We start from the raw sequence: 27,989 nt of genomic DNA, 5'->3' as shown, positions 1-27,989 counted from the left end.
CTTTAAACTCAGCTTTAAAAGCTAACCCAACCACAAATATGTGAAATAAATGGAGTAATAAACAGACACTTTAAAAATGTTCTTTATTTTTATTGTCAAATTTAAGGTCAATCCTCATTAATTTGCAGAAAGTACAAAAATGTTCCCATTAGTCTAGTTTGAATTAAGATGTATTTGTAAATAAAACTAAGCCTGTTTTTTCAAATACCATTTCTGTGCACAAATTATATATCTCATTCTTTTCATGAAGCATGTAAAACAAATTTCAGTTCAAATATTAAAATATTTTATACTTGGGTGTCAGAATTACAAACAGAAATTAAAGGTTCTCAAAAAAAAGTGCCTGAACTGTAGAAGTACACACTAAAGACATTACAATATGCACATGCAGAGACATGCACAAATAAATATCTCTGTATATGAACATACTACGAAGATCAAAAATACCTGTGTCCTGGTTTTTATGAAATCTCAGTAATTCAACTAACAAGAATGCATTTTTAATGTAGTACTCATATATTGCTTATGCAATAATTAGAGTTTCCTATTTATGTCAGTACAAAATCATTTCAGTCACACATTAAAATTGTGTGTCTTCCAGTCAATATCCCACAGTGATGCTGAAACGATGAAATACATTAAGGAATCATAAGGGAGAAGATGAAGGAATAGTGCAAAATAAAGGTGTACTGAGTCTCTGAAAAGATTAATTTGCCTCATGATGAATTGGTAACTGTAAATCCTCTCTCTTCTTTAGACAATATCCTCTTTCTTTTGAATGATTCCATTTCTATATGGTGGAAGAAGATATATCAAGATATATAGGACAATCCTATGTATATATTGTGTTGGAATTGTGGAAACGTGACAAAGTTCCTTTCTGTTTAAAATCTGGACTTAGATAAATCATAAGAACTCACCATCTGTTGGCAAATCATTCCAGCAGAAAGTGTGTTGTTTCAGTGTGCCTGTAGAAATCTTCAGGTGCAGCCAAGGGACATCAAACAAATTATGTCTATTTGGGGAAAATTACATTTTAAAAATCCTGGTATATAAGACAGAGATGCCCACAGGTCCTTCATCTGAAAGTCCATGTCTTTTCACATGTCTTTGAGCAAATTTGTATTTGAAAGATGATGCTCAAAGAACAGACCCTGTAAATAAGACTCCTCATTTCTAGGGAGGCCACCTGGTGTGAAAATGTCCAGGTGATTCTTTGGGCTTGCTTCTTCCACTAAAACCAACATGGGAATCTATTATGAGGACTTTCAATTGTCTAAAGTGGTATAGACTAGATTCTATCACCCTAATTATACAGAGTGGGGTATTATTTTATAAATTGGTTGTTTCTACTTGTGGTTATTTCTAGTAGAAGGAAAGTAAACATAAGTATATCCCAATCTGTGTACAGAGACAAGATCTACATCTCCACAACATGCTCTTAGTTTTATTAAGGTCATTGGAAGTTTGCACATCAAACACTAAGAAGCCACCTAGGACATAATGTAATTTCTTTTCATTTACTAATGCCTAATGAATAAGAACAGTAATGTACTACATGAAGAGTGTGTATAAAATTGCTTGTTACTAAACATGGCTTTTACCACAGAAGTTGGATCCAATCTTTGAATGTCATAAAGTTAAGTTTCAGGATATGAGCAGGTTTAGGGGATCTTGGAGTAGCTCAGGAACATTATCATGAGCAGTCCAGGGCAGGCAGCATCCAGCACTCTCCTGACGTGGGATGTGCTCAGCATGAGCAAGGTCTGTGCTGTTGCCCAGATAATTGTGTACCAAGGCCATCTCCTGCAAACCATCCTGTCACATCTCATGCCTGGAATACAAACTCAAGAGCTGCCTCCCTGATGGCTGCTGGCATGAGCCAGGGCTGCTTCATGTGCCATGCAGCTCATGGGCTTCCTTCTGTGGTGTGACCCAAGCCATCTGACACATCTGGTCAGCACATCACCACTAAATAATCTTAATGCCAGGATTCCTTTGTTCTTGCATCTACTCACTCTAATGTGGTATCCACCCAAGGCCACAATCTCTGGAACAGCTTCTTACACAACAAACCTTCCCTTTTGCCTTCCTTCAAAATCCTGTTTACCCTTAAACACACCAGGATCATTAATCACTTTCTGTAGCTTTCTTGTACAAGTTTATACTGCACTCTCTCTGCCAGTAAATCCTTTTAGAATATGCTATGGTATGCAAAGTTCTGTCTCTAACTCTGGATTCCAGTTTGCCTTTTTGTTGGAGCAATTAATAAACAGCTCCTATTGCAGAGACTTGTTGTACAACAAGGAAAGTAACTCACACACCTAAGCAGCAAGCTATTAAAATGATCCTAATACAGAATAAACTAGGGTTCAGTTCACAATCCTATTCTTGTATGCCTGTTTTGAATAGTTCTTTTAAATGGCCCTTTAAGGATACTAATATGCATCCATATATATATATATGGATGTATATTATGGATATATGGATATATATCTGATAGAGGCAAATAAATTTACCTCTTTTATCTTTATAAACATGCAAACTCAGAGAATATATATTATTACTTCCATATTAAGAAGTAATATGTCGAATTAATTCCTGGACTTCACTATACTAAACATTTATATTCCTTTTAGATATGTATTTACTATAATCATTGAGTACTGTGATACAGAATGCTCACAATGTATTAAATAAGTTCTGCACAGTGAATTACTTATGTCTTATCAAAGAAAGTTAACTTTTTGAACTGACATTAGAATATGACTTTAAAATTATGGTTATTTTCTTCTATGTTAATGGTAACATTTTTCCTGGTCAGACTGGGCTTGAACATAATCGAAGGGGCATTTATAAAACAACCAAGTAGCCACAACTCTGCTTACTAGTTGAGACTAGGACCTTCAAGTAAGGCTGACCAATATGAAAGCTACTATTTTTAAGGTCAAAATTGTGTCAATATGAACAATAAATTAAAACTAAGTAATTGAACATTTAATATATAAAAACATTACTGTGTGACTTAACTATATATAACCTATACATCTAGTTGAAAAGAGATTTAGTGGAAGACTAGACTTTAGTCTCACCTTCTTGAGTTGTCTGGGTTTGTGTTTTAAAACATGTGACTGCTTTAAATTAACTCTGTGGGTTTAAATGTGCACACTCAAAACCCCTTTATGACTAAAAATGCAGATTCATGTGTTCATTTCCTGGTTTTAATTGTGATGAGCTGTACCCCTTATTATTCAGCCTTATCTTAATGGCAATGTGGAACAGGACATACACATGGGATAACATGGAAGTCAGTAAAAAACAAACATCATTAATTTCTGTGTATGTCTGTGTAGTGCCACTGCTTTAGACGAACGATGTCTACGGGGCTTGCAGCTGCTTTCCACAAGACCTGATTCTGGAGGCACTCAGTAGCAGCTGCCTGCTGTATTCAACCTGGAACACCTAGAGATCTTCATGTCTTCAGTGACTGACATTTAAATTGCAGTGAAGCTTTGTTAAGTCCATCCTCACCTGCAATTTTCTTCATTAATTGGCACAATTCTTTGTTTTTCTTCTGTCACTTTGCCTGATGCCTTTTGTAACATTAATGGCGACTTCTTGTGTGGTCGTTTTCTGTGTATCCCATTTACTCTGTGAGGGTTTTAAAGAGTACAGTGAGTTCCAAGATGACAACAGAAAGAGTCACTGATGATTAACCCCTAATTTACACAAACAGTTCTATGTAATAAACAGAACATCTCCAGCATCCTTCACACAGCACTGTGATGCAGAGCAACTGTCTCATTCAGCGTGGACACAAGCTTTTATCTGCTGCAAAGGCAAAGGCAGCGGATGTCAGTAGGCTTTGGATCAACCTTCTTGCCTATAATTATCAACTCTGCAGGTGTGTACTGTAAAGGCAGAGCAAATAAATCTGGTTTCAGTCCAGAAGTGAAAATTAGAGGTTCCTTTTGATGTTACTGTGAATTGTACATCACTAGCCTGAGCTGGAATTTTCTGTACTGGATTTTTTGTTTCTGATGTGAAAATATAGTTTTAAAGTAACACTTCTGCCTGCATACAAGATCCAAACACAATATATACCTTTCAGAGATTCATCAGTTTATTTTCAATATTCAAAAAAGTCAGTCTGTCTGAGGCATACAAGTGCATCCCTAATTTAAATTTATACTTTTCCATCTCCCAGACTGTCTGCTTGTTGCCATAAGCAACACACCATAATGCACAGGAAGCTGGATAGGTCTAATAAAGTGTACCCAGATCTGGGCTGATAGAGGCACATAGCTGGGTTAGTTGGGTTTGATTATTGCATTGCCAGTGTTCCATGAGATTATTTGTCAGCGTGAGGAATGCCAGGTAAATTAGGCATTATTACATGGGAAGAGTGCCTGGTAAAATAATGTCTGATAAAGTTCAGACATTGACATACTGGAAGGTTCATATGTATCACAGAGAAACACCTGGAATTAATTTTTGCTGTGTATTATTTCACATTTCTGCAGCCTGAATACACCAGCTCCTTTCCTATTTACTCCCCCAGTGCTACTGCTCATACAACTACTTGCCAAAGACTAAAATGAGAATCCAACCAGATTATTGTCAGTCAGGGTCATTATCTGGATACCACCTTTTCTTAGGAGAGGTACCTGACTAACCTGTTACCTTCACTGGTACTAGGACTCCTTTCTTTATTACCGTCTTCATCATCATCACCATCATCTTTTATTTCTAAATTGTTTTGACATTATGGTCATGAGAGGATAATAAAATTTCCCAGACACGATGTCAAACCTTTTCCCTTTGTACAGCACAAGCTGTACCCTGTCATAAGCAAGTATCAAGGGATAAGGCAGATGGCTGCTTTAGAGCTTGATGCAGGAGAAAGTGAGAAACAGAGAGGTGACATGATTTATCCCCTGCTAGCCCACAGGGTGATGGCACAACCCAAGCCCTGCAAGAGCACCATGTGCTGCATTCTACAGCATGTTGAGAAAAAATAAAAACTGTATCAATGTGAATGTTCAGGTAAATAAAATGGGTATGTTTTGAGCTGCAGGCGATAATCACCTTTTCAACTCTAGGCATCTAAACTTAAGGTGTTCACATTATCTGCTCACCTTATGGTTCCTTAAACAGTGGAAAAACAGAGATGCAGAATAGCAGACCAGAGCTGGAGCCTACATGGGATGCTACACTTTTTCTCTAGGCATATATATTTCTTTTCTGACTATAAGAAGTTTAGACAGCTTCTTATGTACCGGCATTGGATGTGGAGAATATTGTAAAGGCTTTATCATCAGAATTTTTTTTGCACTGAGCTGCAACAGCACAGATACATGTTACTGAATGTATCTCAGCTAGAAAATGCAGGAGGGTATCTTCAGTTATGGGGCCTCAGGGCAGGAACCCACACTTCACTGAGTAGTACCATTGCAGTCAACACCCACATGATTAATATGTTGTGGGAATTTGCCCATACTTCCTACTAAGTGCAATACAGAAGTAATTTTCCATTCAATTGCAAAATTAGACTATTTTCTCTAACAGTAGGACAGGTACACACTGTAATTATAAATTGTGACCAAGTCTTTTTCAAATTGGATTAATAATTATGTCGTTATATTCGACCATATCCAACCTCACTAATTAAATTTTTTCTGTGGGCTAGTGGCTATGACAAGCATTTGGGCTTTTCTTTTACAGAAATCCCATGGCTTTAGATGTCATGCTGCTGTGGAATGTGTCCCTGTCCACCTGGAGGTGCAGTATCTCATGAAAAGATAGAGCAGTATCTTTTATGTCACCTGGGAATATCTTTGTACTATAGCAATACAAACGAAAATAATATGATGGAGATATAAACTGATGTGCTGTGTGTTGGCAAATGCAAGATGAAGTTCAAACCAAATTCCCTGTTTCATTTACTCAGACCCCTTGGTTTAAGGATGTGACTGTCAAGATGGGACATCTTCTGATGGGGTGGGTGTAGCTGTTCTGCCACATGCTGTGCTGAGGCACTTTCTGTGAAAAATGTCAAAAGACAAAGCTCAGCAAGGAGGAGTGCCCACACTGGCAGTAACTCAGCAGGGACAAACTGTGCATGCCTGAGCAGCAGGGACACCATGGGAGCTTGTTTCATGTCTGAGAGAGGCAAGAATCAAAGGCTGGAATTGCACAGAGGTGTTGCAGTCATTCTCTGTTTAAAACAATGCAGCTAACAGGAACTGAGCTGAAAAAATGACCCAAATATTGACCAAAAGCTGAAATTTGCTTGAACTTGGAAACACATATTCCTTTTCATGCACCAAGTAGCATGCTAACAAAGTAAAACCTGTACAGTCTTTACATGTATATAAAGTCACTCAAAGTGTGAAATTATGCCAACTGAAACTTTTTTTCCCCCATTCTCGAAGAGAACAATATAAATATGACTTAACAGGGGAGGGAGGTCAGAGGAGACTCTTCCTTTGTGCCCTGGGATGCTCAACAGGCTGTTCTCTCTCCTCCCCCATGGAGACACTTGTCAGGTAAGCTTTGTTCCACAGTAATACTATTGCTTATGCATTCTGACACCAGTGCATATATCAACAGCAGTTTGTGGACCTTACTCTGTCCAAGAGGCAAGAAATTTCACTGTTTGTGAAAGTGGAGTCTCACTGAATTTGCCCAGACTTTCAGTGCAATGCATGTCTGTTCTGCATCAGGGATTGTGGTCCTGACCAGGATTACTGTGCCTCTGGCTCCTCACCAGACTCAGAGTGCTAGACTGGTTACTCTGAAATGTTGTCTGTGAAGCTCTCCCAGGATCTCAGACAGGCAGACAATACTGAGTGAGAAAGGGAAGACCCCAGGCCCACTACATCTGCAGACAACACAGAAAGCAAGGGGCAGGTCTCCCTTCCCTAATTTTTTATGTGACAGAAGAACTGGTGTAGTCAGCAGGATTGCCATGGATAAACAATTACAGAAGTATGAATGTGCTCCTTCCCAGGCAGGCAAGGAATGGGCTAGAAAATTCTGGAAAGACAAAGCAATTATTTGTGCAGTATTGGAGGCTCACTTATACACAAAAAGTAATCAGAGTCCTTCTTCCCTCAAATATATAGAACATGCTGCTTTGAAATCAGAAAATGAAGTATTAAAGTCATCATTGGCTTTTGAGAGGGAAATAAAAGAAAGATTGGAAACCCAAAAACAAGCTTATTACTGAGAAAGATAATTTTAAGATTCTACACGCTTCAACAGAGCATAGGAAAAGACAATTATTGTAGAAATTAGGTAGAAAAAAACATAGCAATGTGAAACTAAATCTGTGAGAGGAAATAGAGGGCAGGAAAACAACTGAATTGCTACTATCTTTGGAAACTGAGCAGCTGCACAAATGGTTACAGAAAGAAAAGGAGATAAAGCAAAAACTGGAAGAAAAGGTAAAAATTGTGCTTAAGAGGGCTGCCAATCCAGCCAGCATTGTACAGATAAGAAAGCCAGTTGTATCCTTTGGAGGATGGTGAAGAAGCTGAGGGGACAGTGGCCATTCACCATTATCTGCAGGAGACTGAATACCAATATTACACCTTTAACTACTGCTGTGCCAAATTTTGTGGAACTGTAATGCAAATTCAGGGAGCATCCTATTCACAGAAGGCAAAACTAGACATAAAAGTTGTTATTTATGATTCCACTCTGGGAATACCTCAAGGCTCAATTCATGCTCACCCAGAAGGAAGTGCAGTGTACCTTTTGACAGATTCCCACAGGGATATAAACATTCACCCATGACTGCACATTTTGTGGTTGCCAAACTTTTACAGTCTCACTCTCCCCAGATGTGAAATTAGACGATATTGTAGTAAGAGGAGACTCCCCTGAAAAAGTAGAAGCAGCAACAACAGCATGACAAGCACTTCTCAAAGTAGAAGTTGAGATTCCCCCAGAAATGCCAAGGACCATGTAAAGGACTTTATCTGCTACATCTGCAGATAACCCAGAAGACAAGGAAGTCTCCTGTCCCCAAATTATTACCTAACACCTTCTCAAAACACCAAGAAACCAAGGAAGCAGTAAACCAGCCAGGGATTTTGGCTTTCTTTAATCTGCAGCAGCTCAGCAGCTGCTATGCAAACAGGGCAGCAAGTGGAAGGCTGTAGGAGGCAGGTGAGTGGGCAGGCAGCTGTGACAGGAGAAGGCTGGTCTTTGGTATAGCCCCAAAGCCTTGTTCTTGCAATGTATACAATGTACACAACACAAAGTGAGGGGGAAAAGCGGGGAGGATCCAATCCAAAGCCTACTGAACTTATTGCAAAGACACCCAGTGACTTTTTCAAGCTTCATGTCCAGCTTTGAATGAACCAGGGTTCATGCAGTGCACATATTTTAAGCAGAACAGCAATTAAGGGAAAACATGTTCCTTTTTTGATAGTTAATCTAAGTAGTTTGCACAATATGTGCCACAGCTGGACTGAGTTGAAAACAAATGAGTGTGGGGGCTGTTTTTTTACTGTAACAAGTGTGTTACTCTGATTGACAAATAAAACATCAATTCTGTGGCTGTTCAGGCATGAAGCATTTCCAGAGGTGCTCAGCTCAGTCATGCCATGTCTGTAATGCAGCCTGGCACCAATTTCTCATATCTCAAGACAATGAATACAGTTTCACTGCAAAGAGAAAGGCTGTCACAGAAGTAATTTAGACCTGGTTGAAGCTAGTTCTGGGCATTAGGGAACATAATTTTACTCATACCTCTGTGGTCCTGAAGCCATTCTGTCTCTGTGTTGCAGTCCCAGTGCTGTGGACTATGGGGTTTGCACACTGAGAGCCACAGTTGCTCCTCTTCTCAGGGTTCAGCATTCCAGCTGTGGCTGATGCTGTAGATACACCTGTGTGAGCCAATTTCCCATCCTCCAGAAGACCTAGTAGGGACACATGGAATTGGGCAGTTAATACTGAGCAGCAATTTGCAGCTGGCTCCAGTGTCCCTCTATTTTACCTCATTTTGTGATTGTGTCCGTGATGCAAGGTGTGGTACAGTACCACAGTGAGAGGATTCTACCTCCCTGTGGCTTCTTCATCCTCACATTTGACATCATTTGGCCTTTTTCCTATGGTCCACTGCTCTGAGAAACATTGGCTCAGGAAATCTTGGGAAAAAGTCAATGAGTGCAGCATGTCAGTAGATTTTTGTCACCTGCATGTCTCCACTGACTTCTCTACACACATGGCTCCTTGTGTGACCAAGGGTTGAACTTAGGACCCAGAGAAGACCCTTTAAATCTGTTCCAGTTCTGGGAAATGAAGGGGTTAGATGTGAGCATAACAGATGAGACCAATATGGATGGGAAGGGTGCTCTACACATGGCCTTGCCATGAATATTTTTTTCATTTGAAGTTGAGAAATTTTTTTAAAAAATTTATTTCATGCTGTTTTATCTATCAGCAATCAAATAAATGAATAATTTGCTTTTTGGTCTTGCAACAATGGGTCTGAAATCCAAATATAAGGAGTAAGTGGGATGCATGACTGTTGCTCTCAATTTAGTTTTTATCAAAGCTTGTTTATGAAGAGCTTTATGTTGAAAAGAGAAACAAAGAAGGCAAATTTACTAACTGGTAATGCAGGTATCAAACCTAGAAAAATTAAGGAGTCACAGACACCAAAGGAAAAAAAAAGTATGTGGAAAACCAATGAAAAGCCATTGCTGTATGAAGTGACATTTTGTCATCAAAATCTTCTACATTAATCAGGTAGGAATTCAAGGGCTGTGTTAAAGATATTTACAAGGAAGCAAAGTCCTGAATCCTTTTTCAGAAATGTGTCAGAAAAGATGATTTGTCAGTAGAAAGCAACATTTGTCAGTATTAGCTAGCAAAGGCAATGACTGGACTCAATAAAGTTTCACCCAAATATTCAAAGCCTTGGTCTTGAAAATATATAAAATTTTGTGAAATTAGAAGGTCTTTAAGGTCTCTTCTGACTCAAACCATTCTGTGATTCTGGGATTTAAGAAGTCTGAATACAAACGAGTCACTGCATTTCCCTGAGCAGTCAGAAGATGGAGGCAGAGTATTCCAAAGACGCTTTAACTTGTAGTGGTGGTTACTAATAATGCTGTCGTTTAGTTTGTATAGAAAAAAATTGAGCTGAAACTTGAAAATATTATATTATAATTTATTTTTTAAAAATACTTCTGTCTTTGGAAACTGCTTTTTCTGCTAGATATAAAACCGGTTGTTGTTCTTGTGTCTAAGTTTGGATGCAACTTCAGTAAGGCAACAGCAAACTTCACCTCTCCTGCATCTCCCAGAATTCCCCACCTAGTTATGTTTTAGGTCTTACCTCTCCCTGTCACTCCACAGGACCAGAGGAGAGGCAAACAATGCCTGGTGCAGAGCAGTAAGTGGCACAGGCTGATGTTGTAGACAAAAGCAGCTGTCGGGAAGGGAGATGGAGAGGCAACGAGCCACGTGTGAGTCAGAGCTCTCAGCCAGGAGTCCACTGCTTCACCTTGCAGTGAAGCCCTGAGAACGGGCTTGAGCACAGCTTTCAACAGGCAAACTGCAGGAATTACACACTAATTCCATTGAATCTTTGACGTTTCAAACATCCAAATGATGAGTTTTTCCTTCTGTGGAGTCATCCTATGAAATTACTTTCTACCATGTATCTCTTTGGCCATCTGGCCTCTGACTAAATTGTCTGGTAAAGCATCTGTCAGCTAAAAAGCCATTTTGTTATTAAGTCCAATTGTTCATTTATCAGATTGTGTTGCATCTTTTGGTCTTGCACAGAAAACTTTTTCTTACATTAATCCATTTCCAGACGGAGATGGAAAATCTCAATCCTGAAATTGGTATATCTGGATCATTTTTTGTCTCTGTTAGTTTGCAGCCTAAGCATACCTGCTGCATCCTGCGTTGCAGGGGTGTGCCTTTTTTTGCAATACTTGTCAAATATAAACCAGGTGTCAGTATTTGAGCCTTCCAGTATCACTACTATATTTTTATATGGATGACCTAGTGGTCACCAAACCTAGACAAAAAGATTTTTTATTTTATCCTGTATATGTTTGCTATTCTGAAATTAAGAAACTATTTTAGAATTCATTTTCATTAGCAAATAGATGATTTAGACAGTGGGCAACAGTTTAATGGCTTCAGTGACTTGCCCTTTATGTATGAACACCAAGAAGAAATCACAGTGAGAATACATAAGCAGTGGTGTTCAGAGCACGAGATTTGTTGGCAATCCATAAAGCAACACCTATTTTATAGACTAGATACATAACACAAAATGATGATTGCAAAACAGAGATGATGTTTAAAAAGGATTAGGAACACGGGGTTGCTTTTTAAATAGCAAATATTTTTGCATTGCTATTTGGGATTTGCCATGGTACACAATAATGAAGAGTTAACTCTCTTATGTACTATTGGAGTTCAAAAGCCAGCAGGGTGACAATACTGAGGGTCTTGCCTCAGTGTGGTTTAAAACAAGAAAACTGTTGAGGTATTTATGCCATCCTCACGACAGGGGTTTGGTAAACAATCTCCTTGTTCTTTCATGGTAGAGCTTCAGTTTACATCAGTGTTGTTAAATCACTGTAGACATTTAAATGAATGGGTTCAGTGATGTTGGTTTCATTCTCATCTTCTCATTCATGGCACCCCTGCCAAGAGTCTGTGGGACTCTCTAGGCCAGGGGAAACAACAGATCCCACCTCAATGCTCTGTCAAATACACATTTCACTTTCAAAGGAACTGGCAAGGCTCCAATATTCTCAAGGCTCCATTCCCAAAACCTGGGTTTCTGGGTGATTACTAAATGCCCATGAATGTGATGGGGACCCTTCCCTCAGGAATGGCTGATTTGGGTTTGGGGACTGCCAGGCTGCTCCCTCTGTGGGGAGGAATGGATGACAAGTGGCAGTGATTTCACTGCATGTAATCAGGTTTATTTGTAAGGAACACACACGAGTTCTCTCTCAATGGCCACAGGGAGAATACCCCTGTAGCAGCCCCACTGCTCATAAATTCATAAATCCAAGTCTACTTTACCAGCACAAAGTGTGCTTAAAAAACCTTGTCTCCCGTGGCAGCGTTTACCACCTTCCTCTTTGCTTGCTGGGCTGCACAGGCACACTAAGTCTTGCCTTTCTTACCATGCCAATAGAAATCCCTTAGGCTGGAGCTTGACAAATGCTTTTTTCCAGCAGCATCGGGGGAAAAAAGGGTAATTTTAAACTGAAATCAATCCTAGACTTTATTCTTCCCCCAGTGACGCAAGCAGTCAGACTGGCACAACTTGGGAGGTAGCACAGGAATCAGAACAAGCAGCTGAAAGCAGCTTAGCTTGGTGTGCTCTCCAGTAAAACAAAACAAACACAATAATTTTAAATTTTTGAATGGGTTTTCATAAATTGTCAGACAGCATCATCCCAGTTTTTTAGTTTAAGAGACAGATATTTAAAATTGCAGTCTGAAAAATTGCTCACAGACTTGCAAGCTTATGTCCATTCAAAATGCTTAAATCATATAGCTCTAAACTTCCCCCCTCCCCAACATTTACCTGGAGAGGGAGCTGCCTAAGAAAGCTTTAAGAATATTTATTTTAGTAAATAGGGTGTTCAAGAAGTCAGTGAAAATGTAAAATGCAGAATGAAAACTTAAGACATTAGACCTGTATTTCTAATTTTTTTCTGGTTTCTTTTATTATAAAGACAACACTTATGTAAACAAAGATAAACATTGCATACTGCTCTAGTACTTCATATAGCCTGGTTACACTAAGAATTCAAATTGTTCTTAATAACAGTATTTCATAAAGAGAGGAAATTTTTATTCTTAACTCTTTCTAACCAGATTTTTGTATCATCTTTGTATAAAGATGATGTGAAAAGGGGGGAAATAATCTATTTTTTTTCAGTTTGTGAATGTAAAACTAGTTTAAAAAGCAAAGTTGTGTCATGGATTGACATCTGGCACAGAGAGACAGAAAAGAGATCAATGAGAGACAATTCTGTAGCCCTTAACTATCAGAACCACAGGAAACTTCTCAAACCACAAATAACACATAGGTGGGTCTGCCTGGATCTCCTGCACAGGCTTAATCAAAAGAGTAAATCTTGGTAAGGTTCGAGATGACCTGAAAATTTCTGTGACTAAGATAATCATTAATGCTGCAGTAGCTAATGCTGTCAAAAAGTTTGGGAAGGGTATGAAACCTTGTAGTAAGGAGACAAAGTTAATCTTAGCCAAAAGATTCAACCATTTGTAGAAAAAATTATTCCATGTGTGTTTGCCACGGCAGTCTCCTAATTCATTTTAAAGCAACAGGTAGTGACCAAAGTAGGACATGAATTCTGACCCAAACATGCTCTAGATCTGACCCAGTACCCATGAGACCCTGTGCTGCCAGGTGTTCTGTTATGGAGTAACAAGCATACATTTGTTTAAAGCAGGTAGCTGTTGATTAGCTAAATTTATACCTTTGGAACTGACAATGAACAAACCAGTAGGGTTCCATTTTCTAGCTCAGCAACACCCTTTTTTATTTATCATGGCTGTTATCTCATGTATAATGCATAAGATGCTGGTTTAGAAAATGCCTGCCTAAAAAGATGCTGCACTGTAAAGATGGATTCCTCTGAGAAAGCTCATAGGGAAGACAAATGGAAAGTGTTATCACCACATACAGGTGCTTCCAGAGGAAATATGTGTTTGCAATCATCACTGAATTTCTTGTATTTAATGCTAGAGTGATAATAAGTACAGAAAGCACTGACACATCTGTTTTCTCTATCTATTTTCCTAATTTGAAACTATATATTTTTGGGAAAGCCAGGCATCTGCAGGCCTGAGGGCTGGTGCGCACTTTGGCTGCAAAAACCAGACATAGCAAGGATCCAATAAAAAATGGAGTGGGAGCTGTGGCAAAAGTCAGGTTTAAGTCATTTCCTCCAAAGCAGTAGCCTCAGGGATGAGACCAGCTGCTCAGGAAATATGCAATAGCTCTTTACCTAACAAGAAACAATTTAGAAACTTTGAGGAAAAGCAGAGAGCGGGTTTGTGAGCTAGGATGAAGGATCCAGATTTACAGAGGGATGACCTGCTGCAGCAGGAAAATATTATCAGAAACAATGTTTTGTACCTGTAAATACAATAATGCAATAAATCTGCTTCCCAGACCTTCAGAGAATCCAGAATGATTTCTCTGAACTCTAATGTGATATGAATTTTAGACAATGCAGCAAAATACAACAAACACATTTTCACTTCCCACATATTTTGGAGATCTCTCCAAAACTGCCTCCAGGCAGGCAGGGCTGAGCCATGCCCAGGCACACCACTGGTGTGGGGAGGCAGCCAGGAGCTCTGTGCCTTCCTCCACACTTACAGGGGGATGCTTATTTGAAGGGAGCTCCTCCTAAAGCACAAACGAACTCTCAAGCTGCAAAGCTTGATATCACTTGCATGGCCTAAATTCACAAGTACGTGCTAAATCTTTGCATATTGGTATATTTCAATTTCAAATGGGGATACAGGATCACAGAATAACTATCTTGTAAACAAATTTAATAGTGTTGCAACCATGTCTGTGAAATAAAAGTGAATATAAAATTTATATTTATCCCAAATAAGAAAAGCATGCTGCAACACTTTTTAACAAATGTATGATCATTTCAAAGCTCCAGACAAAGGGTTCTTCATGGCAAATAGAGTCCAGAAGATGAATTCAAGGGCATTGGACTGACCATCAAGGGAAGATACAAAAGGTAAACTTGAAAGAATTGTGATCATGGTGCTAGGCAAGGACTTAACACCAGAAAGACAACAGAGTTTAATGCATGACAATACGAATTTTGATAACTGGAACAAGATAGAAGAACCAAATTTTCCCTATATTTTGGAAAAAAGCATCAGCAACATTTTAGAAGACCTTGACAGCTGAGTACATCTTTTGCCTGGGAAAATGCCATAGAATGGATTAAGCAACTAACAAGTGCCACATGGTGTGCCAAAAACCAGATCACTCCTTCCTCCAACCTGAAAACCTAACACACAAATAGCAAAGCTCTGAAGTGCTTTTCATGGTACTGGATTTTAGAAGGATAGAGACTGGGGGATTTGCTTTTCCACATGCAAATATACTGGCTGTGTTTCAGTAAAGCCCATGAAAAATACATGTTAAAAATTATACACTCCATGCGTAATACGTTATATCATGGGTCCAAATTATGGCAATTCAGCCTGTTTTCCCAAAGTGCTGGCTTTTGGCTCAGTTCCTGTCTAAACCTGTCCTTAAAATGCCAAGAAAGAAGTTTTCCTTGCAGGAGAGCACTGTGTGAGATGAAAAACAAGCAGCAGGCTTCTGGCCCTCTCTCAGTCATCCCTCCCACAGCAGTGCCCACCCTGTTCTGAGCAGTGCCTTACAGCTGTAGGTGTTCACATGCTCTTTCCCTCCTTCCCCTTTACCTGGGCTTTCCTTCTCCTTTGGGATGTGGTAATAAAACATCTCTCATTATGATCTAGGCTAATTTCCAACATAGATATGGAAAGCATTATTATTAGTCTTATTACTTAGCCAGTCACACATGGAGTTTTAAGATGAGTAAAATGAATCATTTCACTTAATCACACTGAGGAGCAGCAAAAATATTTAGGCAGACTAAATATAAATCTTCATGAAACACATTTCAAGGTACATGAAATGTGAGCTGAAATTACTCCTTATTTTTCCTTACCAAGTTTCAACAGCTGGAATTGAAGTTAAACATTCCAAGTAGTACATTGCACATTTATTTTTTAAAAATAGTACTTGACTACTGGAATAATTTACAAAGGCTTAGGCAAAATGTCAACCCCTAGAAAGCTGTAAATTCATTCCCAATGTCCCAAAGGCATGTCCCTTGTGGGAATTAACTCAGGAAACTCCAGGGGGCTGTATGGCCTGTGGCATTCCCAGCCTTACAGTATGAATATACAGAAAGATACTGCTGACTTAACCACTGTAACTATAATCATAAAGTCCTTTGGCTTTAAGGTGTCTGTATGCATGTGAAAAAGTCATCACCCACATTCAGTGTTCATCCTAAAATGAAGGCAGTAACTACATTAAAACTTAAGGCTGTCAGCTATCAACTATCTTCTAGATAAATCCATTGCATTTTTTCCGTATTTTCCACACATGGTGTAAACACTCAGAAAGCACTCAGGCATCAGCATTGTGCAAATGTCAGATATTCATGCTTTTAGTACTGCAAATGCTTGAAACAACTCTGGTGGCCCACTTGGGAAATGTTAGCAGTTTACAAAATTGAAAATTGCAGCATGAGGACGATATCCAGACAAAATGTATGGAGACAGAAACTCAACTATATACACTGTTTAGAAACTGGTAAAAAAACCCACAATCAAAATATTTTAGTCAGTCAATAAAGAATGGGCTGGTTATTTTTCTCTTCAGTAGCTAGCATGCACCTGAACCAGCTAGCATAAACCTTCCATCTCCCAGGAAGAATGATACTCATCATTGCTTTGCTTCAATCAGCTGCTTAAAATGTTAGGCTCAGTTAAGCAAACAGCAATGCAGAGGGGCTCAGTAAATTCAGGAAAAACTGAAAATGTGAAGTCCTGCCTCACAGGCTCCAGCTGCCCATGTTAATGGGTAAAACACCACTCCTGCATCTACCTCTTTGACTTACTTTTAACCTGTATTTTTCCTAAACAGAACAGAAAAGCCATTGTGGCAGTCTAGGGAAGCAGAGTGGTGATTTATTTTCTAATGTATTCATCAGAAGATAAAATTCCCTTACTGCATTATTTCTTTGTGCACAGCAAAGGACCAAGGCACTTGGTTCATGTGAGACAGCTGCTGAAAAATGTACCCACTCACCACCCAGCCAGAGAGATCTGGTCCTGTACCCCAGAAAAGAGGGGTGCTGGGTGCAGGTCAGAGAGAAAGCCTTTCAATAACCTGCTGGCTTTGATCATTCTGTTCCTGAGTCTTAAGTATTACAGATTCAATTGAAGATCAAACCCAACTTTCAACCCCAGATTTCTTTTAACTGCAATCTGTTTTAAACTGCAGGAACATCTGAGGGAAAAATGTTGGACCTAGCAATATCATTTCTGCTTCTATGAAGACATATATTTCTAGAACTGATTACAGTTAAAGAAAAGAGAGATTTTGGCCACTTCAATGCTGAATTACTGCAATATGTGCTTTATGTGGAAATTTTGGAAATTTTAATCACTGAGCAAGAAGGTAAACTGCACTCTTAACTGTGTTTCCTGTATGCAATACATTGCTCTTCTGCTTTGAGATTGGCAGGAAACTTTGCTTAAATCTTATTAAATTTTTAATTGTTTGCTGTGAATTCTACATTCCTAAATTGGAAAATGCAGAATTAGAATTGGTTGGAAACACTAAATACATTCCCAAGTTAAAAAAAAAAAAAAAAAAAAAATTGAAAATGTTCTGAATCAGGATATAAAGGCTAGGATGGGGCAAAGAGTGCTATTTCCACAAAAAGAGTAATTTTGCAGAGCAATTTCCTTCTCAGCTTTTTGCAGGCAGGATCTGCCATTGACAAAACCACGACTCAGGTTTCCTGCTCAAACCCTTTCAGACACTCTCCCTCTCTCACCATCCCTCCTCCCCACCACCTGCTGCAGAGACAGTATAAAACCTCTTCCTTTAGTTAATGGCAGACCTTTGGCTCTAAATAACTAGGAATATTTTTGCCTTTAAAGATTTCAGTGCTGCAAAAAAGAGTTTTTTTTCCATGGGGAAGTCATTTGGAGCAATGGTTCCCGTTCATCTTCCTGCAAATCATCTCTATTGATGCTCAACAGCCCTTTGGCTTTCTGGTACTGTGACAGCTGGGAAAGCCTTTCAAGTGCTCCTGTGTGTGACATTTTTAGCAAATTTATCAGAGGGTAAATTATTGTCAGTGGGCTCAACTGTGGGTGATCAGTCCTAGCAGGTCTGCTTTAAACTGTAGGGAGGGTTTATCAAGGCTGTTGGCCACTAACTAAATGGATACTAATCAAAGCCTGAGAGGGTTTGTGGTAAGATCATCACAGTTTGGGTTGACTGGCATCACAACTCTTGCAGTGTTTTGAGAAAATCCCAGAGGCAATGAAGAGGCTGCTGGGGAAGGAGGGAGCACCTGGAGAACCCTGTCCAGCCCCTGCCCTCCCTTCCTGTCACAGGACCGAGAGGTGGCTGCTCCCACCTGAGGCAGGAGGACCGGTCAGGAGGCTCCACGCAGTACCTGAACCACTTACTCTCAAACAAGACTGAAGTTTTCCCAGAAACTGGGTCTGATACATCTCACAGAACAGCAAGCTGAAGGGTCATAATAGAAAAAAAAAAATCTCATCTCTCAATTACCTTTGACACTTTTACTTAAGTTCTGCTATCTATGGATGCATCCTTTTTTTTTTTTTTAATGGCAGTGGATATTTATTAAAAACCAGTTAATTTAAAAATACTTCCAGAGGTGGTGGGGTAGATTGCTTAGCATGATCTGATTGGCTAAATAAGTATTGATGCCAATTTTTAACTGAAATGTGAAATTAAACTATTATTGCACTATCAAATGACAGCAAAGGTGAAAATGTATGGAATGGAAGAATTAACAGCTAGGGTTGGGCTGAAAAATAAAGTCATTACAAAAAGTTGTATTTATCATCTGAGTCTGATTTTTTCCAATAATTTCAATGCTCTCTTGTGGAGCAATACTTGTTCGTTTAGGCCAATACTGTAATCCTTGATCCGCTTCTATGCCCAGCAAACCCCAAGTACTGCACTGTACAAGAAAATCCAAACAAAGGCTGTAGTGCAGTGGTAATTTTCCTGCCAGAGAAGAGCAGAGTGAGGATATGTGAGTGGAACAATCCTGCAGACACCAAGGTCAGCGGAGATGGAGGGGAAGGCATGCTCCAGGCACTGGAGCTGAGATTCCTCTGCAGCCCTTGGTGAGGCAGCTGTGCCCTGCAGCCCACTGAGGTGCAAAGGGATGCAGGGATCCACCCACACCTGTAGATGAGACCCACACTGGAGCAGGTGGATGCCTGGAGGAGGCTGTGACCCTGTGGAAGAGCCAGTGGAGAGAGGGCCCTGCCCCCAGGCTGGAGCAGCCTGTCCTTGGAGCACTGCACCCATGGAAGGGTGACCCACCCTGCAGCAGCTGTGGGAGGACTGTGGCCCATGGGATGGACTCACCCTGCAGCAGTTCACAGAGAGCTGTTGCTAGTGAGATGGACTCACACTGGAGAAGTTCAATGGAGAACTGTCTCCTGTGAGAGGACCCCATGGTGCAGCAGGGGAAGGACTCCTCTCTCTGAGCAGCAGGAGAAGCCTTGGATGATGAACTGACCATAACCCCCACTCCCTGCCTCCTTGAGCCACTGGGGGAGGAGGTAGAGCTGGGAAGGAGGGCTTATTTTCCCTCCATTATCCTGCTGTGGTTTTGTTAGTGCAGTAAATTCACTTTGTATTGCTAAGTTGAGCCTGTTTTGCTAGTGACAGTATTTAACGAGTGATTTCTTTCCCAGTCCTTATCTCAAGCCATGAACCTTTTATTGAGTTTTCTCTCCTCTGTCCAGCTGTGGAGGGGAGTGAGTGAGTGCTTTGGTAGGGTTCTGACATCTGGCCCAGGTCAACCCACAACAGAGTGTTGAATGGGAAATGGCAAAGGCACTGCTGTCACATATTCTCACTCCTCTCTCCAGCTGCTCTTCTGCAGGCTCTTCCCCCCCTTACTTCTTAAATATGTTATCCCAAAGATGTCACAGCTATTGCTGATGAGCCAGTGGTGGGTCCATCTTGGAGCTGCCTGGCTCCTTGGGACATGGGGAAAGCTTCCAGCAGCTTCTCACAGAAACCAACCCTGCACCCTGCTCCCCACTACAAAATATTGCCATGCAAACACAAGACATTATTATACCCAAGGTCTGGACTAAGATGGAAAGAAAATTGCTACAATATGTCTACAGTCCAGAAGAGCTGCATTTATTCACTTTTACTGTAATTCTGAAATGTAATAAGGCTATCTCCTGAAAATATGACATCAGAATCAGTGTTATAGTTGTTTATTAAACATACCAGATTTTGAAACAACTCATTAATAAAAGAACATAAGGACATAAGAGCACAAAGAGATCCTGATATACATATGTAGTGCGTTGATCCATCTTTACCTCTTGACCTAAAAGAGATGGTTTATTAAACATTTCTCTGCAGCCCAATTCACGAAAAACACTTTGCTGCACCGGGTTCTCAGTTTACAACCTGATGCTTGCTTATTCATGTCTGTGAAGCTCTTGACTGCGTACACCAGGTGAAGGACGGAGCGGTGACGGCAGCGCGGTCCGAGCCAGCCCCGGTCCGTGTTGTCACGGAAACCGGAGCCCGCTCAGCGCGGCCCTCGGCTGCGGCTGCTCACAGCCCTCACAGTCCTCACAGCCCTCACAGCCCTCACAGTCCTCACAGTCCTCACAGCCCTCACAACCCTCACAGCCCTCATAGCCCTCAGAGCCCTCATAGCCCTCACAGCCCTCACAGCCCTCAGAGCTCACAGCCCTCACAGCCCTCATAGCCCTCACAGCCCTCACAGCCCTCACAGCCCTCATAGCCCTCACAGCCCTCACAGCTCACAGTCCTCACAGCCTCCCCAGCCTTCACAGCCCTCACAGTCCTCAGAGCCCTCACAGCCCTCAGCTCTCATAGCCCTCACAGCCTTCACAGCCCTCACAGCCCTCACAGCCCTCACAGCCCTCACAGCCTTCACAGCCCTCACAGCCCTCACAGCCCTCACAGTCCTCACAGCCCTCATAGCCCTCATAGCTCGCAGCTCTAATAACCCTCACAGCCCTCACTACTTGCAGCCCTAATAACCCTCACAGCCCTCACAGCTCACAGCCTCTGCCACACACGATGCAAAACCGACTGTCCAAACTTCCCCGTGGAAGGTTACCTCTGAAACACCACATTTGGCTTACTGAGGCTTGACCAAAGCCTAGCTGCAAATGATGAGCCTGGTCCTTAAAACGTCCCAGAGCTGTCAGCGACCAGGAGCCAGTGGAGCAGCAGCATGAGCCAGGCACTGAGCCCCAGAGAGCAGGGCAGGAATCACTCATAAACGAGCATATTAGGGCAATTATGCAAGACAAACTGTCATCCAGCCAGATTGCTAGACAGTGATAAAATTTCTCCTGTATTCCTCTGATTATCTCTATTTATTTTACAAGGGACTCGATTGCCCTCCCATTTCATAGCTATTTTGCAAATGTCTTCACTGATCCTAAATTGCAGGTTTCATTCCTGGCAGACCACTTACTGCAGTTCTGTTTGCTGATGCCATGGGCAAGTTTTCCTTCTGAGTAGATCAGGTGTGTCTGTGTGATATACAGACAATGTTTTCTTTAATATGCTTCAGAAAAAAATTACTTTACTAAGGAAAAAGTGTAAAGTTCAAAGACTAAAAAGCAATTTTTTAGCTGATACTGTGAGTCACATCATGATAAAAAAAATCAACAAATAATTTCATAGCTGAGGAACAAGTCAGCCCTGAGGCAATCAGTATTCAACTTTTCCATTCTGAGACAAGAGAATTATTGTTTACTTGGTTGCTACATCATAAAAAAATTAATTACTTTTATTTGCATTTCATAACAATCCCTATTGGAGACTGGGGTCTTACTGCACTGGTTGCTGTGGGAAAACAGTAAGGAGAGATCCTGTCCTAAATTACTTGCAGCCCACAGGTTAAATTGATTGTAAAGTCTCTCTAGCCACAAGACAACAAGCCATATCCACTCTGAGGCACAGTCAGGTATAATAAAGAAAGAATAATTGAAAACAGCAGCTAACCTTGTCAGTGAAAATAGAAAGAAGTAGAAATAAGATGGCTTTAAACCTACTTTAAAACAAACAAAATAAATTTTTGTTAGTTTATATTGGATGTGTTTATAGAGTACATTTATGATTCTGGTTTCAGGCAGTAAATTGTACATCTTAAATTTCTAGGATATACATATACATATACATATACATATACATATACATATACATATACATATACATATACACTTCAGCAAATTGTCCCAGTATAACACAACAGGTTGTGCAAACATGTTCCAAAATACTTGACAGTTTTTTGTGCTTTTTGTGAATCCAACCTTTTCCCCGTGGTTTGCATGCAACCCATGGTGACTGCCCTGGGGACTCATCTGTACCCACAGATTATTGCTTCCTCCAAAAGTCATTACTTTGCTAACAGTTCTACTTAGCTGAATCAGACCCTCTAAAGAGAAAGCAATTTGTGCAAAGAGTTGCAAGGATCAAGGAACGGTTACTAAGCAGAAATGTAGTCCATTATTTCCCCCAGCTATAGCCTACGCAGTAGCTCAGTCCTGTGAAAAGTTCTTTGCTCACATAGCAATGGATGTTCTTCCAAGAAATTGCTTTATTGTAAGGGCTCATTGTGATTCTTTCCTTTTTTTCTCCCTCACAGAAGCCACTCATCCTATGAACAGTACGTACACTTGTTTTCCAGAAAATGCCTTTCAATTCCAGCACCTGCAGTACTTCATGAAGTTATTACTTATTATTTCAATTCCAGCACCTGCAGTTACTTCATGAAGTTATTACTTGTTATTTCAATTCCAGCACCTGCAGTGCTTCATGAAGTTATTACTTTTCTATCCCTCTTCACCCATACCTGGTTGCCCTGTTCCTCCTTGCCAAAGCCTCAGCAGTGTACTGCAACGCCATCAAGTTACAACCACCTATATTTGTATCTGTTGGTGACTTCTCATCACCTAAGTCACTTCTCATGAATCTAAGACCATCTCTCTTATTTTAGGTATGTTATAGCAACTAATACCAGCCTCTATGTCTTCCTGTAAAAACTGGGAGATTACAATACACTTTATAAAAATGGATATAAAAAATCAAGTAGGGAAATTAACAAATATTTTAATAAGGGATCAATTGAAATTGGAAAAATAGAAATGCAAATTAGAAAATCAAAAAACCTCAATACTTTCCTATTAATTTAATAATATTTAAGCTTTCAAAATGCTTTGGTAAATGTACAAACATTTGGCTACAGAAATATGTATTTGTGCCTGAAAGCAGGCATAGATAGCTGAATGTACTGGCTGGAAAAAGAAGCATATGATGAAATTTGTGGTGGTATGAAATTACTAAGATTAATGTATGGTAGTTACTAACCCTTTCCTCACTGGCACACACTCTGATTCTGTATACATGACATTCTTTTGTCCCTGAGTGATTTACTCCTCTTTATATTTGGATGTCAAATTCTTCTGTTTTTTCTATGACTGAGACATGCTGGCAATCACAACCACATCTTACTGCTTTTGTCTTTTCCCAAACAATTTTTTTCCCAAAATATGTCTTTCATCCTATCTCTATTTCTCTCTCTTCACAGAATTTCACCAATTTATTCCAAAAGAAAAATGACAGAGAAGAACTTCATCCTCTTTCCCCAACCTCCTTTGGCTGGTGCCCCCTTCCCTGGCTGCGTCCTCCCTTTCTGTGTCCCAGTTACAGCTCCTTCCCACCTTGCCTTGTGCCAATGTCATCTCCCATTTTCCCATCTCTCCCATCCTGCTCTTGTCCCCTCCCTTACCCTTCCTTTTTGTCTCTCACTCTGAGGTAGTTTTCAGCTCTCACAATAAAGTCATGTAATTCCTCTTCATGTCTTAAACCCATATTTGACCTCATTTGCCCCTTCAATTGCTCCTTCCTCTCCCTTTCATCTGTAAATTCACTTAAAGTAGCGTTATAGTCCCTGGAGTGCCTCTCCTTATCCCTATTCCTTCCCTACCTCAAACCTTACCCTACAAAAGCTCTCCCTGAAGTACTTTATGACTTTTGAGGCACTAATTGGGAGCAGTATGTGTTCCTCAGGCTCCTTAAACTGCTGCCACCACAGCTCTGTTGAAGAGTGAATCTTGCCCTAACTGAAGTCCTACTCATCGTTTTTGCTTCTACTCTGTCCTTTCCTCATCATCTTCCTTCTAATTTCTTCTGCAAGGTTGCCTTGTAAAGCTTTTCATGTCCCACAGTCTTTATTGTCTTGAGTGCTGTTCTCCTCTCCATATCTCTGATATTCTCATCTCCAAACACAAAGTCAATTACCACATGTTTCTAGGAAGAATACTTACTGATCTACCTCTTTATTACCTCCTATTCAGAGTCAGATCTTGGACTGTCTAGCTTCTGTTTATGATTAGGTACCAACTCAAAGTAAACATGGCTAAGATAATGGCAAGTGTGGGTAAAAAGCTAACACTCTGTTTAGCTTTCACTGCTGGAGACAACACTGTTACCTATAATTTGAACTTACTGGTCAGCATCATCTTGATCCTCTTTAAATTCCTTATCTAATCTTCTTTAATATGGTATTTCATAGACCCATTCACCTTCAAATGCTCATAGTTTCCCATGTGACCACTACAGAGTCTTTCTTGAGCTTTTAGGAGTATAACATGGACCCTTTGTGACTTCTCCCTCCCTATTTTGGTCAGCAGAGAGTTGTGGTATCCTGTTCCAGCTGGCCTGTGATGCCCACCTTTGTGAATTTTCACTCCTGCACTTTCATAATTTCGTCCTGGTGCTTTGTTACTTTCTACAAAATCTGTAAAGCTACTTATTTACATCTGAACCTGCCTATAGGCATTTACTGCTTTGCATGGAAATTGTTATTATTCTGTGCAGCAACCATTTGTACAATATCTAGCACAATGAATTTCTGGACTTAAGCTGAGCTTTCTAGATACTGCTGCAATACACAGTAATTCTTAAATCAATTTAAACTGCACATCAGATCAGAGCTCCTCAATCCCTTTCCCATATCCGTCGCTTCTGTAACACCTCAGGTGCACAGCTGGGGAGGTAGCATACTGACAAGAACTGGGAAATTCAAACTTGCAGGTCTGTTCTTGTCCAACCCACCGTCTGGTCAACTTTCTGTATAACAGAAGGCATCAGAGGTAGTGTGGAAGAAAGCTACCTCTTCCCTAATTTCAATTCATTTCCTAAACTACTTGCCATGCAAAAGAAAAGGCCACGTATTCCACAGCAAGAGCTCAAGGACCGAGTTCTTTTCCCTTCTGATAACACTGTTTCACAGCTGACGGCGTCTGTGCGCTCTCGCTGGTAGCCGAGCACCGCCGTGAGAGGGTCTCTAGAGCCCGAACCGGCTCTGGTAGCCCAGAGCGAGGAGCGCGGCGGGGCCGCTCCAGGCATTGCCCGGTCCCGAGGGCCACTCCTGGCATTGCCCGGTGCCGGGGCGGCTCTCGGCGGGGCTGGCCGGGCTGGGCAGACGCTCAGAGCGCTCCGAGCCGCCGCGGCATCAGAGCAGATTCGGGAGCCTGCATTTCTTGGCGGGGGGGCTGGAGTGGCCGAGTGCGTTTTCTCGCAGCAGGAACACGGGGGGATCGGCGCACACCCCCTCCATGCACACACAGCGTGTATGTGTACGTGTACATGCAGCGGGTGTCGGTGCACACACAGGGTGTGTGTGTACGTGTACATGCAGCGGGTGTCGGTGCACACACGGGATCTGTAGGTGCACACACAGGGTGTGTATGTGAACGCACAGCGTGTGTGGGTGCACACACAGGATGTGTAGGTGTACACACGCGGTGCACACACAGGATGTGTAGGTGTACACACGCGCTGTGTAGGAGCACACACAGGGTGTCGCCGCCGCTCCCCTCCCCGCGGTGCCCGCTCGCGTCTCCCGCACTCACCGGGGCGCGGGCCGCCCTGCTCCCGGCCGGGGCCCTCGGCGCTGCCGCCGTCCTGCGGCGGGCTCTCGGAGTCCGTGTTGGTCAGCCAGGTGGACTCGGTCTCCCGCGTCCAGCTCTCGTAGTAGCGCGGCTCGATAGCGTCGGCCCGGCTGCCCCCGCAGCCCATGGCGACGCCCCGCTCACAGCCGCCGCCGCCGCCGCCGCCCAGGCACCATCGCCCCGCCGGGCACGGCCGCCCCGCCGGCCCCGCTCACACCGTCAGCACCATCGCCGCTCGTCCAGCTCTCCCCGGCTCCCCTCTTCCTTCTCCCCCTTCTCCCCGGCTTTATTATCTTCGCTGTCCCCCCCCGCCCCGCAGCCCACCCCGACTCCTGTCCCCTCCCCTTCTCCTCCCGCAACCTTCTTCCCTCCCCTCCCGCTTCTCTTCTGTCTCCCATCCCACCGCCTCCCGGCTCGTCCCCGATCTTTCCCCATCCGCCGGTGTCTCCCAGAAGGGGGGACGCTGCCGCCGCCGCGACCCTGGCTCTGCCCTGCCGAGCCCCTCCGGCTGCCCGCTGCCGGGGGCAGACACACACCGCGGGCGGGCAGCAGCTCCCTCCTCCCCGGGTTAGGGTCTGGACGGGCAGGATTTACACGTACATGCACAGCAGCCCCCCGGCCTGTACCAAGCTCTTGTGCCCTGACTGGGTCTTGTACTCTGTTTCACTAAACCCTCTGTCCCTTCCCTGTTTCAGCCGGCAGAGCCTTGCTCCCGCTTCAGTGCTGCAGTTTACTGCTGTATAATTGGGAACTGAACGTGCAATACTGAGTGCTCAACTCCAGAAATACTTCCACTCTTTCTTCTTGAATACTCACTTTGGGAAATAACCAAAAACATGAGACTCCTGCAAAACAGATTATAATTTAAAGTGATGCTTGGGTAATCTAAGTGACAGACAGAGATTCTGTACTGAGTCGTATTGATGGTGGTTGCAGTTTGCATTGCAAAAGCTGCTTCACAAGGTCCCTGCAGGTTTGGAACCAACCCCATGAACACTAGACACTGTGGATCATATCCTGAGGGGGAGACTTTATCCCAGATAAATGTTTCTCTCCTGGAGTAATTTTTCAGTAGAGCAGCAGGAATGACTCTTTCCTCTATAAGAACTTACACAGCAATGCAGATGTTCTGCACTTCTTGCCATTACCCAGCATGTCTGTTGGCTATAAAGGATTCATCCTCTGAAATCCAAAATCAAGCTGTCCAGCATTATGGGAGCTGCAAGTAGGAACACAAAGTCTCTGGAGTAAAAGCTCTGGTCCCTAAGGCTGGCTCAAGATTTTTACGAGGATACCATAGGCCTTAGCTTTGCACCCCAGGCAGTAGGTCCCGTGCTCTTGTTCTGAAGGGATCCAGGTCAGATACTGTTCAACAAGTGGCCAAATCACCCATTGTGCTTCCCTAAACAAATGACCACTGAGGTGTTTCTAAGCAGCTTCCAGCCAAATACTGACTCCCAGGAATGTTACTTTCTGACTGAGGTCTGCTGAGATCCCTTACCCACGTGGGTGCTGCCAGCAGCTCTGATCCCCATTCTACCAAGGTCCCAGGGTGACTGGGGCAGTGGTCTGAGCTACTTTTTCATTGCTGTGGTAATGTTTTGGTAGATTAAAAATACTTTACTTTTATAAAAAGAGAGTTTCAAAAGAGATTGTACTTCAATCGAACTGCTCCCCAGCAAATAGTCCCCAGGGCAATGGGATATAATGGTGTCTGAAGGCAATAAAGAAGCCTGACACACATCCCTCTTCCCAGGAGTTGTGTATGCCCAAGGTGAGCATAGGGCATGGCACAGGAAAAACTGCCAGACATCCCTGAGTCTTGAAATGAAAACATGACCAACACATCAGTGGCTCACACTGCAATTGTGCAAAACTTCCTAGGCCGAGAGCTCTAAATGAAGAACACACTGGAGGAGAACCTTGGGGGAGCCTTTGTATTTTGTTTCATTTTAACTTAAAAGTTTAAGGGGCTCTGGCAGGCTGCTCCCTGCTGACTTGTGTGCTTTCACATTACTTTGATTTCAGTTCTTGCTCTACTTGCAGGAACTTTGTCTTCTGATACTTATTTTTCCTAACAGTTTTCAAATCCTTGAAAAACCAACGGCAAGAGAGCAACAAAAGGCTTCTCTTTCTTTCCT

The 27,989-nt window shown here is 41.9% G+C and overlaps 2 protein-coding genes across 3 annotated transcripts in view; both read right to left on the bottom strand.

The window, feature by feature from the left end:
- Positions 1-3,640, bottom strand: part of FZD6 (frizzled class receptor 6) — a 43,411-nt gene extending 39,771 nt beyond the window's left edge. The window contains exon 1 of the mRNA XM_064393740.1: positions 3,532-3,640. The gene's annotated coding sequence lies outside the window, so the exon portion shown is untranslated. The remainder of the gene's footprint in view (positions 1-3,531) is intronic.
- Positions 67-26,126, bottom strand: BAALC (BAALC binder of MAP3K1 and KLF4). Of its 2 annotated transcripts, XM_064393812.1 has the most exons (4): positions 25,810-26,126; positions 8,761-8,930; positions 3,532-3,651; positions 67-1,015 (listed from the first exon to the last, which is right to left on the bottom strand). In XM_064393812.1, exons 1-3 carry the CDS (start codon positions 25,973-25,975, stop codon positions 3,547-3,549), a joined length of 441 nt encoding a protein of 146 aa, XP_064249882.1. In that variant the 5' UTR covers positions 25,976-26,126; the 3' UTR covers positions 67-1,015; positions 3,532-3,546. The 2 variants fall into 2 exon arrangements, with proteins under 2 accessions (XP_064249882.1, XP_064249874.1); XM_064393804.1 differs by having other exon boundaries at positions 67-3,651; positions 25,810-26,125.
- Between the last annotated feature and the right edge of the window lie 1,863 nt (positions 26,127-27,989).

This window comes from Passer domesticus, chromosome 1, assembly GCF_036417665.1.
Source record: "Passer domesticus isolate bPasDom1 chromosome 1, bPasDom1.hap1, whole genome shotgun sequence".
Classification (NCBI taxonomy): Eukaryota; Metazoa; Chordata; class Aves; order Passeriformes; family Passeridae; genus Passer; species Passer domesticus.
The sequence above is the reverse complement of the archived record's forward strand: the minus strand, read 5'-3'. Positions and strand labels throughout refer to the sequence as shown.

Coding starts and splice junctions, on each gene's coding strand:
- BAALC (XM_064393812.1), bottom strand. CDS start 25,975: ATGGGCTGCGGGGGCAGCCGGGCCGACGCTATCGAGCCGCGCTACTAC. Junction 8,931..25,809: donor GCAGGGCGGCCCGCGCCCCG/GTGAGTGCGGGA, acceptor TGTCCCTACTAG/GTCTTCTGGAGGATGGGAAA. Junction 3,652..8,760: donor ATGGCTTCAGGACCACAGAG/GTATGAGTAAAA, acceptor AAACCCTCACAG/AGTAAATGGGATACACAGAA.